Genomic DNA, 14,440 nt, shown 5'->3' on the forward strand with positions numbered 1-14,440 from the left:
CAGTGTAGGGTAGGTCAGTATAACTTATCATGCAGGAGTGTGGATTTTTCACACCCCTGAGCAATATAGTTATACCGCTGTAAGTCTGTGGTATAAACCAGACCAGAGAAAGCCACAAGTCCAAAACCATATTGTGGGTGTACGTAACTGGGGAAATCTGATTGGAAGAATAGGTATGACTTGAGTGCGCTCGAGGATGGGAGCTATGTTTGGGAAGATGGCAGTGGAGAAGAGGGATCTCTGGATGCAGTGAGGGAGACATGCTCCCCATCTCTCTCTCTCTCTGGACAGTATGGGAGCTTGAACTCTGACATTGGATGAGAGTCACTGATCACTTCTCGGAACATTGTGAGCATTTGTGTTTCCTTTCTGTAACTGAAGCTGAGACTGTCTTGCCTAGTTCAACATATGCAAAGTGTAAATGTAGATGTGGTAATCAACCTGTTTCTTTTTGTTTTTACTTAATTTTCTTTCTGTTTTCAACAAACCTTGTTCTGATTGAGAAATCTGCTTTTGTGTGCGGTGAAGGTTCACCTAGTCTGTCCTCAAGGAGAAAAGGCAACTTGTGAACTCAAAAGAGACATACAGCAGGTGAAAGAGTTTTCTGTATCCTAAACCTCTCCTAACTCTTACCTCAATTACTAAGGCGTGCACAAAAATGTTCACTTCCTGTGATGTGTATTACAAAAGGTGGTGATGAGCAAATGCCGGGGGAGACACCAACTGGACTAAGGAAGAGATGAGAGTTGGTGGGCTGGTTAGGTAAAAAATGTCTAAAGGAACAGTGCTAGAATAGTCGGCAAATTCAGAAACTAGCCCTAGAGTTCAGATTCTTGACCCAAATCTGACAAGACACAAGACCTCATCAGCCTCACATTGTTTCGTTCAAAGAGGAGAATAGTGTGTGTGAGAGAGACAACTAACTGCATCAAAAATGAGCAGACTAATGCCTGAAGAAGCAGAGGGTAATCCTTGGACAGCATAAAACTCAGCAGAAGACTAGCCAGCACAGCTTAGAGCAGTCCTGAGGCTGTTCTAAATTATGTTGCTAGCCACTGTTTCTATCCCTCCTATTGAGCCAAGGATCAAGGGGAATTGTAAAGGTTGCTCACAGCTGTTTTTCATTATTCTTCTCCTCCATTCCTCCCTGCCTGCTGAAGCAGCACCATGACAAAGCTCAGTGCAGCTCAAGATTGAGCCCTGTTCTTCGTTTAAGGCCTTCTAATAATATTTTAAAGCAGTACTAAATTATCAGTCACAAACTTCAATTTTATTGTATGGGCTCCATCATGAGCCTCAGGAAAAATTGAATAACCCCACTCTAAATTAAATTAAAAACAAAACACGCACAGAGATACAAATTTCTATTTTTATAGTTAAGGCATTTTAAATGCATTCTATTGTTTCTTTTGTAAATCTTCTTACCAAAGCAATACTGTGATTTCTTCTTGTTTTTGTTTTTGTTTAAGAATCTAAAGATATATAAGGCAAGACTGAATTATTTATTTTCCAAATATTTATTCCTTCCTTTTCTTCTTGGAGGAACTAATTTCTCACAGATACTTTTACTGCTTTAGAAACTTTGCATTTAAAACTGTTTATGGTTCATCTTCCACAGCTGAATATCATTATGCCATACTGAAGGGGTTTTTTTCAATTCACACTCCAGTAAAACCATTGTTGTCAGTAACAAACATACTGTTGCTGAATTATTCAGCAAAATGTAATATAAAGTATTATGTTATTTCTTCACATGTTTAGTGGATTGTATTCTGTTTATGCTGTGTTACTACCATCATTTGGTGACCCAAATTACTTTCACAGTCATTGTGAGAGATTGTGCCGTGCAGTGTGCTGTCAATGACTGGAAGTTGAAGCTAGACAAATTCAGACTGGAAATAGGGTGTATATTTTTAACAGTCAGAGTAATTAACCATTGGAACAACTTACAAAGGGTCATGGTCAGGGCTGGATTTAGGGGCAGGTGACCACCTGGGGTGCTGGGCTTGGGGGGCGCTGGACTCAGTGTGCTTGACAGCATATTGATGCAGCTCAGCAAAGCAACATAATAATGGACTGCACTCCTGACATTAGTCTCAATGAGATTTACAGTAAGATGTGTTGATAATGAGGATGGCAGTATTCAGGTAACGGAATACTTTATCTGTTTCTGGTCTGTGGATGACTCTGTTGGAAAAGACCTAACAGAACTGTTTATGAATGTTTTGAATGGGAATAAAATAAAGAGTCAGAACTGCTGCGGTTAAGGCTATGACAGTGGCACGAACATGAAGGGAAGAAATAATGGCACATCCAGGCAAGGATCCTTGCACTGAATCCAAGAGCTTTCTTCGTGCCTTGTGGCTGCCGTTCCCTCAGCCTTGTTCCATGAGATGCAGATGCATCTTATTTAGATTCACTCTTGGTCTTTGGAGTATTGCAAAGTTTATACATCCTGTTTTCAGCATCAACTATCAGGTGGAAGATCCTCACGAATAATGTTACAAATCTGACTGTGAAGCTGCTAAGTGACACTTGCTTGGAGAGCTGCATTGACAGCATAAGGCTAGTGAGGTACCAACTGATTGAGATTTATGACGCTCTGATTGAACAGGCGCAATCTAGTAATGCCAAGGCCAGAATCCAACATGAGGCGCAAAGCCTAGCAAACCAGATCACTGGACTTCAAATTTCTGGTTTCAATTGTGGTTTGGCACAATACCCTGTTCCAAGTAAACATTGTAAGCAAGGTATTACAAACTCAGTCAATGGACATCATGACAACTACTACTTTGATGAGAAGCTGCTTTGATTTCATTGCGGCCTGAAGAGACAACAGATTTGAAGACGCCATCACTGCTGCAAAAGAAATGGCAGAAAACTTAGGAGTTGAGCCTGTCTTCAAGGAAACTCGTATTCATCGGAAGAAGAGACAATTTGGTTATGAGGGCAGAGATGAAGTAATGAGAAGCGTGGAAGAAAAATTCAAGAGGGATTTTTTGCTTGCTTATTGACGCTGCTTGAGTATCTATCAAAGAAAGGTTTAGACAAATGAAGCACCACTAAAAGACCTGTGGGTTTTGTATGACCTTAGTAAGTTGCTGGTGGTCAGGAAAACACTCCTGAACAATTGTACAGACCATCACCAGACTCTGATACAGGGGGAATGTTCGGATATCAGTGATAACATTTTCTGCATTGAATTGAACAGCATGTGTCACATTTTGCCACACAGGAAGCATTCTCCACTCCCAGTTCTCCAGTTCATTCATGATGCAGAGCTGAAGGACACTTTTCCTACTGTGTGGGTAGCTTTGAGGATTCTGCTCACGCTGCCGATCACAGTCATGAATGGTGAATGCAGCTTTTCAAAGCTCAGGCTCATTAAAATATATTGACTATGGCCAACAAGAGACTGAGGTTGCTTGCTGTTTTATCACTTGAAAATGCCATTGGCCAGTCTTTGGATCTCCCTGAAGCAGTGCTTCAGTTGGTGAAGGCAAAGGCAAGAAAAATGACCTTCTGAAGTAAAGGACTACGGTTAACATTTGAAGGCTGTCATCTACTGAAATACTATTTTATACTGGTCCACAGTTCAGTTTCTTGATATTAGTACATTTCAGTTATTCTTAAAATGAAGAAATTTCTATAAGCTTAGAGGAAAATAATTTTTTTAACTTGCTTATATACGGCATGAATAAATACAGATTTGCAGATCCTAGTGTGCAAATTTATTGTCTTACATGAGAGGGATAAATCACACATGCAAATTGTGCATCAAAGTAATGAAGTGGACTAGAAATGCAATAAAAAATAAGGTATTCAAAAGCTTAACAAATAAAGGGGAGGGAGGATGCCAAAGACACACCTCGCCTGGGGCACCATTTGGTCTAGAGTCAGGCCTGGTTATGGTGCATTCTCCATCACTGACAATTTTTAAATCAAGATCAGATGTTTTTCTAAAAGATATGCTCTAGGAATTATTTTGGGGCAGCTCTATTACCTCTGTTATACAAGAGATCAGACTAGCTGATCACAGCAGTGTCTTCTGGCCTTGGAATCTATGAATTCTGTTCACGTTCTTATAATGCACTCATACTGTGGTATCTAAGTTCGGGTCCGTCTCAAAAGGAAATGTATAACATAACTCAGTTATTTGAAGATCTGTGAAGGGTGGCAATTACCGACATGACTTACTGATGTAATACTATATAATAGATGACATTGCCTTTTAATATTGTATTGTGGGTAAACATCAATAAGGAAATAATTTAAATAGAGTAAAGCGTCTCAGAAATTTCAAACCTATTCATTTATCTGTAATGTCTGAAAATATTAGGCTGTTCTGGGTTTAATCTATGATTTAGTAGCAGAAAATTGTCTGACCTAATAAATGAAATGTGGGCATTCCTGGCTAGTTGTGATATTAGAGACTAATTATAAGCCTGCAAGATCATTATGAACTCCAAACTTTTTTGTTTCTAGCAATTACTTGTCGCAGACAAGATGGAGGACTGGCTGACATCAGTGAGTGCCTTAAATATGCAAGCCCTTTGCCATCATTAACACAGGCCTGCCAGATTCCTTGCCAAGATGATTGTCAGTTCACAAGCTGGTCAAAGTTTTCTTCCTGCAATGGGGACTGTGGAGCAGTCAGGACAAGAAAGCGCTCTCTTGTTGGTAAGAGTGAAAGCGGTACTGAAACATTCTTTGTTATTAGCTATTATTTATCTAATTTTAAACGTATACAGTGCCCTTCAATCTGAAAGATACCCAAATGCATACATCATTGACAAGCAGGCACTTCTGCGGTCAAGGGCAACAACCAGGCAGATGACTGGCATACAATATACGATATTGCTGAGACTGAGGGGGAAAATATATCAATAAAGGACACTAAAGCAAACTCCTGGTCATAAGAAAAGTAACATGGGATAGCAGATGAAATCATGGTCTTTTCTATAAGACCTATACACATTAAACTGAATGGTAGACCATTTATCTTCCTGAAGGGCTGAGTCAACACGACCTGTGGTTCCATGGAGCTGAAATATTTAAAGGAATGTCGGGCCTGATCCAGGACTCTGGAAGTCAATGGCAGTCCTTCCATGAGCTTTTGTTCATCCTGCAGCCAAAATGGGCATAATCATTGAATTATTGATTGTTTTCAGACAGGTAATTCTACAGTCTGTCTCCAAATGCCTCCAGGGTCACAGATCTGCTAATATTATTTACTGTTTGCACTGCATTAGTGCCTTTAGGTTGTCTCCAGGTACCCCATTGTGCTATGCACAGAACAAACATAAGGTAAATCAGAGTCCCTGGGGGTTGCTAACCCCACAGAAACTGGAGGTTTCTCTGGTTATTACAGATGGTTACAAAATGTTTTTGTGAACATTTTACAAATGCTTTTTCTTCCTGTTTGTTGAAATTTCACACAACAAATTTGCACAAACATTAACTAATCAGTCCTCATAACAACCCAGTTAAGGAGTACTTTGTTCATTTTCAGGTGGGGAAACTAGGGAGAAAAGTTAAATGACTGATTTAATTCCCTGGATGGAGTCAATGTCAGTGCATGAATCTTAACACATTCAGTCCTGTGTTTAATCCATTATGTCAAGCTTTCTCATATGCTGTCAAATATTCTCCTTTTGTGGCTGGAAAACACATAGTCTGCCCCATGGTGGACTAAGCTAAATTAGAGCTCGCTAAGCAGGGAGGGTGCTAAATACCAACCTAGGCAGCAGTACTCTCTATTGTGATAGGAACCAACCAAAATCAGAAGGCCTACAGCCATTGGTTTCATGGGTCCCAAAGGGCCAAGCGTGGGTGGCTGTAGAAGGGACTGTGAATAACTCTCAATCTTCAGGAAGACTTGGTGTGATCATCTCATAACTCTGTTAAACAATTTACATGAGGGTTGCTTCCACAAAGAAAATGGCTAGAAATTTACCTTAAAGCCAGAAACAAGAAAAAAAGAAAAACTGAACTGCGACCTTGGCATTAACAGGTCCCTGTGGATATCCCTATGCCAAGTTCAGCTACGTAAAGTTGATGCTGGAGGGATGGTTTGGCCCTTGGTGAATCGATTCTATACTGCAAACATATCCAACCCAATCTGCAGAGCTAAGTATGAAGGGCCCAATTATTCATGGGGGAAAGATGAGAGAAAGAGGGATTAACTCTCACATATTCAATACGAAGCTGCCAAATGAAAAATCCCCTTGCTACAGTACATTGTCCTTCTTCTACACTAAAACAGTATTTAGTGTAATTACTAAGAGTGCTATAATGTCCTGCCCATTGCTTCTAGTGTTTCATTTTCTGTAAGCAGCATGCTTGAAAGACAAAGAAAATAGGGCAGAGTATTCATTTATATTATCATCTAATTGACAGTCAGATAATTACTTTACAAAATGTTTTTGCCAAGGCTCTTTACAGTTACTAAAAATGGGACAATCAAATGAGATATGAAAGCAAAGAACAATCTTTACAGAGAAGACTAAAAAATGTAAATAGGAGAAAAGGGATGGCTAAATAGTTGGGAAGAATAAATGAGTGTCTAGAAGAGATTTGAAAAAATGCAGCAATGTTCTGGAATTAATCAAAAGAAGGAGCTTATTCCATCAGAGGGCAAGAAGAGTGATTCTTAACTAATGGTGTAGTAGCATGTGATAAAATTTGAGGATTTTGATAATTTGAGATAGTGTAACAGAACCAGACAGAGGCTTATTACTAAAAGAATTAAAAAACTCACCAAAAAACCTTGAGCATGTTATCCATGGAATGAGTATGACATCATAACTATTAAACTGCAGAACACTGGTGAAATGGGGGGGAAACAGACTATTTTTAGTGGCTAAAAATTTCAAACACAGGTGCTTCAAGCTAAGTATTTAAAATCATAAATTTAAACAGGCTTCATTTTTAAAGATGTTGAAAATAGTGGGAACTGTAAATGGTTAGCACCTTTGAAAATCAGGTCACTTTCTTAAGCCTCGCTTCAGGCACACCTCCATCTGAAAATTTTGGCCTGAAGTTATTTCCTCCTTGGAGAAATTTTTGGACAATTAAAGATCATTAAATAAAATTACCTGCTTTTGTGTAAAATGATAGACAGTACTTTCTGAACAATTATTTTCTCCCTCCAGGGAAAAGTAAGAAGAAGGACAAGTGCAAAAATTCCCAGTTGTATCCTCTGATCGAGACTCAGTTTTGTCCATGTGACAAGTACAATGCTCAGTCTGTGGGGAACTGGTCAGACTGCATTTTACCAGAGGGCAAAGTGGAAGTATTACTGGGAATGAAAGTACAAGGAGATATCAAGGAATGTGGACAAGGCTATCGTTACCAGGCCATGGCATGCTATGATCAGAACAGTCGGCTTGTGGAAACGTCACGATGCAACAGTCATGGTATTTAGAGACATCTTTTCTTTCTTCCATTCATTTATTTGCTGTTTTCTTTAAATGTAACTCTGAGATTCTGTAGGACATATGTACAGACAGAATTAGAAAATGGATATTTACTAGTTTGACAGAATGCAGGAAACAGCTGTGGAAAGTGTCATGTTGTCTCAGAGGTATCTCCTAACCCAACATACATTGAATTAACCCTCAATGACCTGGGAAGACTCGTTCTGACTCATAAAGTAACTAAAATTCCAGGATTAATGATGCTTACAAGTAAAATTATACTAAATTACCAGCTGTCAGATGGGCTTTGTCTGATATAGTCTGATATAGCTGAATTTGTCTGTCTGTTTACTTTACTGAGGAGGGAGAGAAATAGCATTTCAGTGAGATGAATCCGTCTTTAGAAAATTATAAAATTGAGACCTAACCTCAGTGCAATTCTTCCATTTTCTACTTTGCTATTGATGTGTTTGGTCACATTTTTAATCTGTTGTGGCTGTTATGCATAACAAGTCACTAGTTGATGGTTTATTTTCAACCTCATCTGTGAGCCTGCAAAAGATTTTCACAGATCTGTGTGCTTTCTTCTGATCTGTTAATTAGAGCTGAGAGAGCTTGAAAAACACAACCTCAGAAGCAGACATTCTTAAAACATAAAGAACTGTGATCCTAGAGAGACCTTAGCCAGTGGAAAGTGTAAAACAACAAAAGACCTTGAGTCCAGGAGAAGCCAGAGGGGCCTAATGCCAATCATCATTGAACTGAAGGATGGATTCTGTCAAGTTGTGTGTAAATTGTTAAAAGAGAATTTGCAGGGGATGCGGGAGTTATTCTGTAATCTGTAGATACAATGCATGCTGGGGAACATGATAGATATAACTGGCAAAGAAAAGGACAGAATTATTACTCTGCCCGGAATGGGAAGGTATTCAGCTGTCTCTAGAACAGGGAAAAATCCCAACCCTGCACTTGCAGGAATCAGGGGCTGCTTCACTGGTGCAGAAGGGGGAAGCCACCTCAGAACCTGGCCCCCATTTATGCACTAGCAAGTGCTTGAAGTGAGACTCTTGGGCTAATCTTGGTACAGATCAAGAATAACTCTCTGCCCCATGCACTCACTACCATACCTGTAAATCAGCCCACCACTGACTCCCCTCCATCCACCACCGCATACCCTTTTGCCCTTATGCCTGGAAAAACAGAGAGCGTGTGTCTATGCACCTTGCCTCTGTTGCTTATACTCTTCTTCTCTTCTCATCTGTGCTTCATAATGCAGTGTAAGAACAGGGCCCAAAATATTCTGATTAGGACACTTTGATCTTGAATTTTTAGAAACTGACTGACTAGTTTCAGACATTTCCATTTTCTAGAAATGCAGCATTTCAATAGGATGAGCAGAGGTGGGGTTTTAAGGAGGTTTTTTATGTTTACACTTGTGTTACTGTTTCCTTGTTCTTTTAAAGGACTTTTTAGTAGTGGGTTATGGGTTAATTAAGCCCAAGAGGCACAATAACAAATTAACTGAGGTCATCTCCTCTTTTGCCTCCTCTTTGTGCACACACTGCCTGCCAGCCTCTTCCTTTTCACTGGCCCTGGAAGCAGCAGCAATAAGCAGAGGTGCTTCCACTTACACCCACCCTTCCCAGATACATCTGCTTCCTGAGAAAACTCCATATTGTCCAAGTGTGAAGTTCCCTACTCAGTCTCAGCAGCAGCTGCTCACAGGATTCCTTCCTGATCCCTGCCTACTTCATCCTCATTTGGGCAGTAGCTATTTAATGGGCCTTGTCCATGGTTCTGAGGAGTAAAGACAACCCTCTCCTTTCCCCACTCTCCCCTGGTTAGGCTGCAGATGCTCTGCAGGATTCCGTTATAGCCTCAGAGATAAAATCTCTGTTCCAGACCCATCCCTTCCCACACCCTGCATAGCCAGGTTATGGCAGCTCCCTGGTCCCAAGGAGGGAAGATCACACTCCTCCTATATTAGCTCATACAGCTTTGTAGCCTGGGAAGTGTTCACCTCCTAGTTCTCCTCCATGAGTGTGGAGGGGTGCGGAGGGGTGGGAGGGAAGTCCTTGCAAGGGTCACAGGAAACAGACATCTCTTTCCTTCTTCCCCACCATGAGCCCTCCACCCACTGCTCCTTGGGAACCATGAAAGTGTTCCAGGAAGAGAGTATCTCATCACACCCTACCCGTTCCCATTGCTCCAGTTTCTGTGCTAGCGGAAAGGGGACCCCTGCTTCCTGTGCTGACTTTACCTCCAAACAACATGCAGAGGTCATCTAGGGACTTCAGTGAGAGAGTACCCTCTAAAACCATCCTCTTCCTGGAACCTTTTACTTTTCTGCTCCTCATGGCCCCAAATTTAGAATCAACAGTAGCTCTCTTGCTGCCTCTGGGCAGAGGCATGCATGTGACACTCCCCACCCCACTACCTCCGACCAGAGTACAATAGTGATCATGCTAGTGCAGGAGTCAGGAAGAGAAAGTGACACTCAATGAAATAATGAAACTGACTATTCACAATGTGCTCTGAAATGCACAGAATAAATGCATTGAGGTTCAAATATTTTTCTCTGGTTTCTTTCAGTTATGGTATTTGTTATGGTGGATTTCTTTCTATGAAGTTAGATCAAAATGGGTTGTTAGAGGAATCAGAGAGGAAAAGTAAAACAATGGCCTAAAAATAGGAGCATTTCAACAAACACACAGAGATAACAGCCAGGTTTATAGCTGTGAAGAGGAGACATCTTGGCCCTGACCCCAGTAACACAGCTGTTTTTCCGAAGCTGGGAAGAGAAGGGAACAATAAGACATCAGAGGACCCCCACAGTCTAGAAGAGGGTGAGGATTGAGTGAGTGGCCAGAGGCTGCCTAGAAAGTGTCTGTAAAAGCTGCCAGGCTGGCTGGGGATCACATAGGGACTAGAAAGAGTGCTGCAAGCAGGACAGTCTGTTCTCCCAACCAGAGATGGAGGGTAGCTGGCTGAGGGGACTCGTAAAAGCTTGCAATGAAAGATTAAGGTGTAAATAACACCCAGGTGTATAGGCCTTTTATTGTTGTTAGCCCTTGCTCTGTGTGTTCTGTGCCTCTAGGGGGATGGATAAGAAATGCTTTGTTTTGAAGATACTGTTTTGGAGTCACTTTAATCAGCTTACTGGTCACAGGTCCCCGGAGTGAAAGGATTTACAGCTGCCAAATGCGGTTGGACCTGTCATGTTAATGCAGTGGAGAAACAATGGGGGCTGGAACCGAGAGATCCAGTCTGAGTGTGGTTGGACAGGAATGAAGTGTAGTGAAGTGCAGTAAGCCAGGCCTGTCTCCTACGGGGGTGCACTGGAGAGGGATTTAAAAGGGGTGTATGGTGCAGTTCACCCTGTAACCTTGACAGCAACAATTTGTGATCTCATGCTTGGCCTTTGTACTCTATCATCTTCCAGTCAAAACAGAGTGAGATGTAAAGTGACTGTGGTGTACCATTACATTCATGTTCAGAGGGTTTGATCATTGTGTTGTAGACTTCAATTCTGAACTGACATTGTTGAACACACATTGCTTTTAATTTAAGAAGCTATATATACATTAGTAGCAATGAGAACAGCAATAGCATCGCTTGGATAAAAATATCTCCAGGTCTATAATATCTGTTGCTCCTTTTGGTAGCCACATCACTTTACAAATTCATTGTGAATTAATACGGGAAGATGGAACAGCTTAATAGGAATATGTGGCCTACCTACCAGCTTTCATGGTTGGCCCATGTACCATCAAGTCTTTCACATGGCCCAAGTCATTAATTTGACTTTGATCCCTTATATGTTGTTAATTATTTTTAATAACAATAATTTGCACTTATAAATAATGTCTTTCATCCAAGAATCTGAAAATATTTTGCAAACTTTAAGAGTGACAGAACTCACTCTGAGGTAAAAGCTGTTCTCTAAGATATGCATGCACCATTTTCTGATTCTCCCTGATTTCATGAATGAAGATAGTGCCTCATCAACACAGCTGCCATCATATTGTGGTGAAAACTTATATCAGTTAGGGTTTTTTTAAAACAATTCTGTGTTTAAGAAAGGTTCTAGTTTGATAGTCGTGCTTTGAATTATAAAGTGTTATATAATGCTAAGAACCCTGAAAAACCAGGTCATAGAAATTTCACATTGGGCACCCAAAATTAGTGTATACTTTTGACCTTAATTTCACTGTGCTGCTATTCCCCATTTGTAAAATGGAATAATACCCATACATCTCACAAGGGTGTTCTGAAAACGAATTCTCATTAATGTTGTGAAGCACTCAGATGCTATAGTGATGAGTGTCATAGAAAATCCTGTGAGGAAATTAATAATTCTGTCTTCAGAAGAGACTTTTGAATAATGTTGCACAGGCAACCTAACTTTTGAGTGCTTGACATGGCAACTTTAATAATGTTCTTTTAACATAGTTTAGCATATTGTTTCCTAAGTTAAGAATAAAAAAAAAATTCCTAAATAAACAGAAGTTCCATAATGTGGCATAATTTTGGTACCAAATGGGTCATCAGTAGGATTAGAACCCTTGGATTCATCACACAAACCTCTTCACTTGAGCTAATTGAGTAACTGATAGCAGTAGTAGGGTGTCACCCTCTATGTGGACCAGCATTAGAGAGGGATGGGACACTTTGCTAAAGGTGGGCAAAACATTTTCAGAAAATGACCTGAAACTATTTTTGTCAAGTTTGCTGAATAGTTTCACCAAACTGAAAAAGTTTTTGAAATATGAACTCTGGGATATTCTGTTGTAGGTCACTCTCAGTCTCTCCTGTTGAAGCTGTTCCACTCTATTTAAATAATTAATATATATATATTTATGCACTGGGACACAGAGAGAATGAGAGTGACTCTATAGCCCAGTGTCTAGGGCACTCACCTGAGAGGTGGAAAATCCATATTCAAATCCCTTCTCCTCATCAGACAGAGGGAGAAATTGAATCAGAATCTCCTACATCCTGGGTGAATTCTCTAACCACTTGGGTAAAGATTATAAGGGAGGTCACCTCTTACCGTCTCTTCCCTCCCCCGGTCACCCGCAAGCCATTTTGTGAATCTAGTCCTCCTTTGCTTTGGTCAAAGTGCCCAAAAAATTCATTTGAAAAATTTGGAAACGTAATTTTTATTTTACTTTTCAGTTTGCTGAAAATTTCAAACAGTTTCATTTTTGGTTTGACCCAAAATTAATTTTTTTTTCCAATTTCAGAATTACCAGTTAACTGAAAAAATTCATTATTCTCTCAGCTCTACACTTTACCAGTGGCTTTTATAGATATTTGCTGACAGCAGAGGAATGGTGAGACCCAGGAATCTTGAGTTCCATTTCAGGCTTTGGAGAGGAGAGTTCTCTAGTAGGCACATTCCTCTGCTCATTCCTCCCAAAGTGTAAACCCATCTGCCCTATCTCTAAATCTCTCCTTGTCCCAGTCCTCTGTTCCCCCATCCCTGGCTCCTCATCCCAGCTCCATTCTCCTCATCCAACTAGTTCCAGTATCTTTCCCAGGCAAGCCCTAGTCTTATCCCTCTGGACTTCCAGTGTCCTTCACCAGTCAGTCCTTCTTCACACTCACATCTGGCAACTCCATCTGCTGTGGCTCTCCCCCTGTTCTGACCTCCCCCACAACCCTGCCTGCCCACCGTCCCCTTTCCCCTGGCTCTTTCTCCCAGTTTTCCTCCCTGGACTTCTCAACTGATCTGTGTCTCCCCAACCCCCAGCTCTTTGTCCTAGTCTCTTAGTCCAGCCAGTGCCAGTTCTCCCCCTGCACCCTGGCTCCTCTGTGTTCCTCTCACATCCTTCCCCTTGCACCATGGGTTTTCAGTCCCAGTTCCCTACCTGCCCTCCCCCTCGCCCTGCCTCCCTTGGCTCCCAGTCTCCTTGCTTGTCCAGCTCCCAGATCTAGTCTTCTTGCCCAGGCAGTCCCAGTTTTCTCCCCTGCCAGCTTCCAGTCCAAATCTTCCCCCTCCACGAGTCTTTGTCCCAAACTAATCCCCCTGACCTCTTTCCCACAGGTCTGCTACTTTTCCTTCTGCATTTGAATCAGGCAGCTTCCTACTTTGTGCTGCTTGAGTCCATCGGGGTGGGGGCATTGAGAGAAAGCTTCTCTGCTCTCAGTTGAGGCACCCAGACCCAGCACGTCCTGCAGAATCCAAGAATTACAAGCAAGTCCTGTTGAGCTACAGTCTTGAGCATGGCCAGTGGGAATGCAATCTTCAGGGAATTTAGCTGCTGAAATCTAAGAAGTCTGTACTGAGCTTGCTGTTTTTTCAGAGGCTTATAATGAGGCCAAATTGAGGCAGATTTTCTGGGTTGACAACAGGCACATCCCTGACACAAAGGCCCACCCCTTGCTAAAATTCTACTTCCTGCTCTGAAGCATAGGGTCACTAGTGCTTTTCAAGGAAAAAGTTGCCATCATTTTTTAACATGGGCAAAATAAAGTATTTTTCCCCAGTCTTGTTCTTGGAAATAGTTGAACTGTCCTGGCTGAAAATTTCCAGAACAAATTAGCCTGTGGTACACAAGAAGCTTGGAAAATTTAACCTAAATGGCAAACAATGGAAAGTTATAAGCAACTGAATACAGCATCATATAAAGGGAAGTATCAGCCAACCTTAATAAATACTAGCCCTGTCTATAATATGTTCCCTGATTGCACTGTATTCAGTGCCCCTTGTATTCTGCAATTCTGTGGCTGCTGAATTTGCCATAGTATTCTCTCCATGCACTTGAATTGTGCTACAGAATCTCAGCTTTCATTTTTAAAGTTATTATTCTAGCCTTATAGTTGCAAAAATAACCCAAAAATTTGAATGGTGTGTAAACCAATTCAATGGTGTTTTCTTTAATCAGCACACAGCCTTAAACAATAGATCTGTGAACTGACCTAGGTACTCTCTGATTCCATGGCTGTGGAATTCAGAATTTTCTCAAGATGTTACACAGCTTTTTTTTTTCACAATTTTCCATTTTGTGCTATAGCCA

The 14,440-nt window shown here is 41.0% G+C and overlaps 1 protein-coding gene across 1 annotated transcript in view; it reads left to right on the plus strand.

Annotated features, from left to right (window-relative positions):
- THSD7A (thrombospondin type 1 domain containing 7A) overlaps positions 1 to 14,440 on the plus strand; it is a 451,937-nt gene that overhangs the window by 378,834 nt on the left and 58,663 nt on the right. Inside the window, exons 16-17 of the mRNA XM_067562127.1 lie at positions 4,486 to 4,680; positions 7,155 to 7,418. Of these exons, the coding sequence (XP_067418228.1) occupies positions 4,486 to 4,680; positions 7,155 to 7,418 (459 nt within the window). The remainder of the gene's footprint in view (positions 1 to 4,485; positions 4,681 to 7,154; positions 7,419 to 14,440) is intronic.

Source organism: Emydura macquarii, unplaced genomic scaffold (genome assembly GCF_026122565.2).
Source record: "Emydura macquarii macquarii isolate MOO-44397 ecotype Brisbane River unplaced genomic scaffold, CSIRO-AGI_Emac_v2 contig_2422, whole genome shotgun sequence".
Taxonomy (NCBI): domain Eukaryota; kingdom Metazoa; phylum Chordata; order Testudines; family Chelidae; genus Emydura; species Emydura macquarii.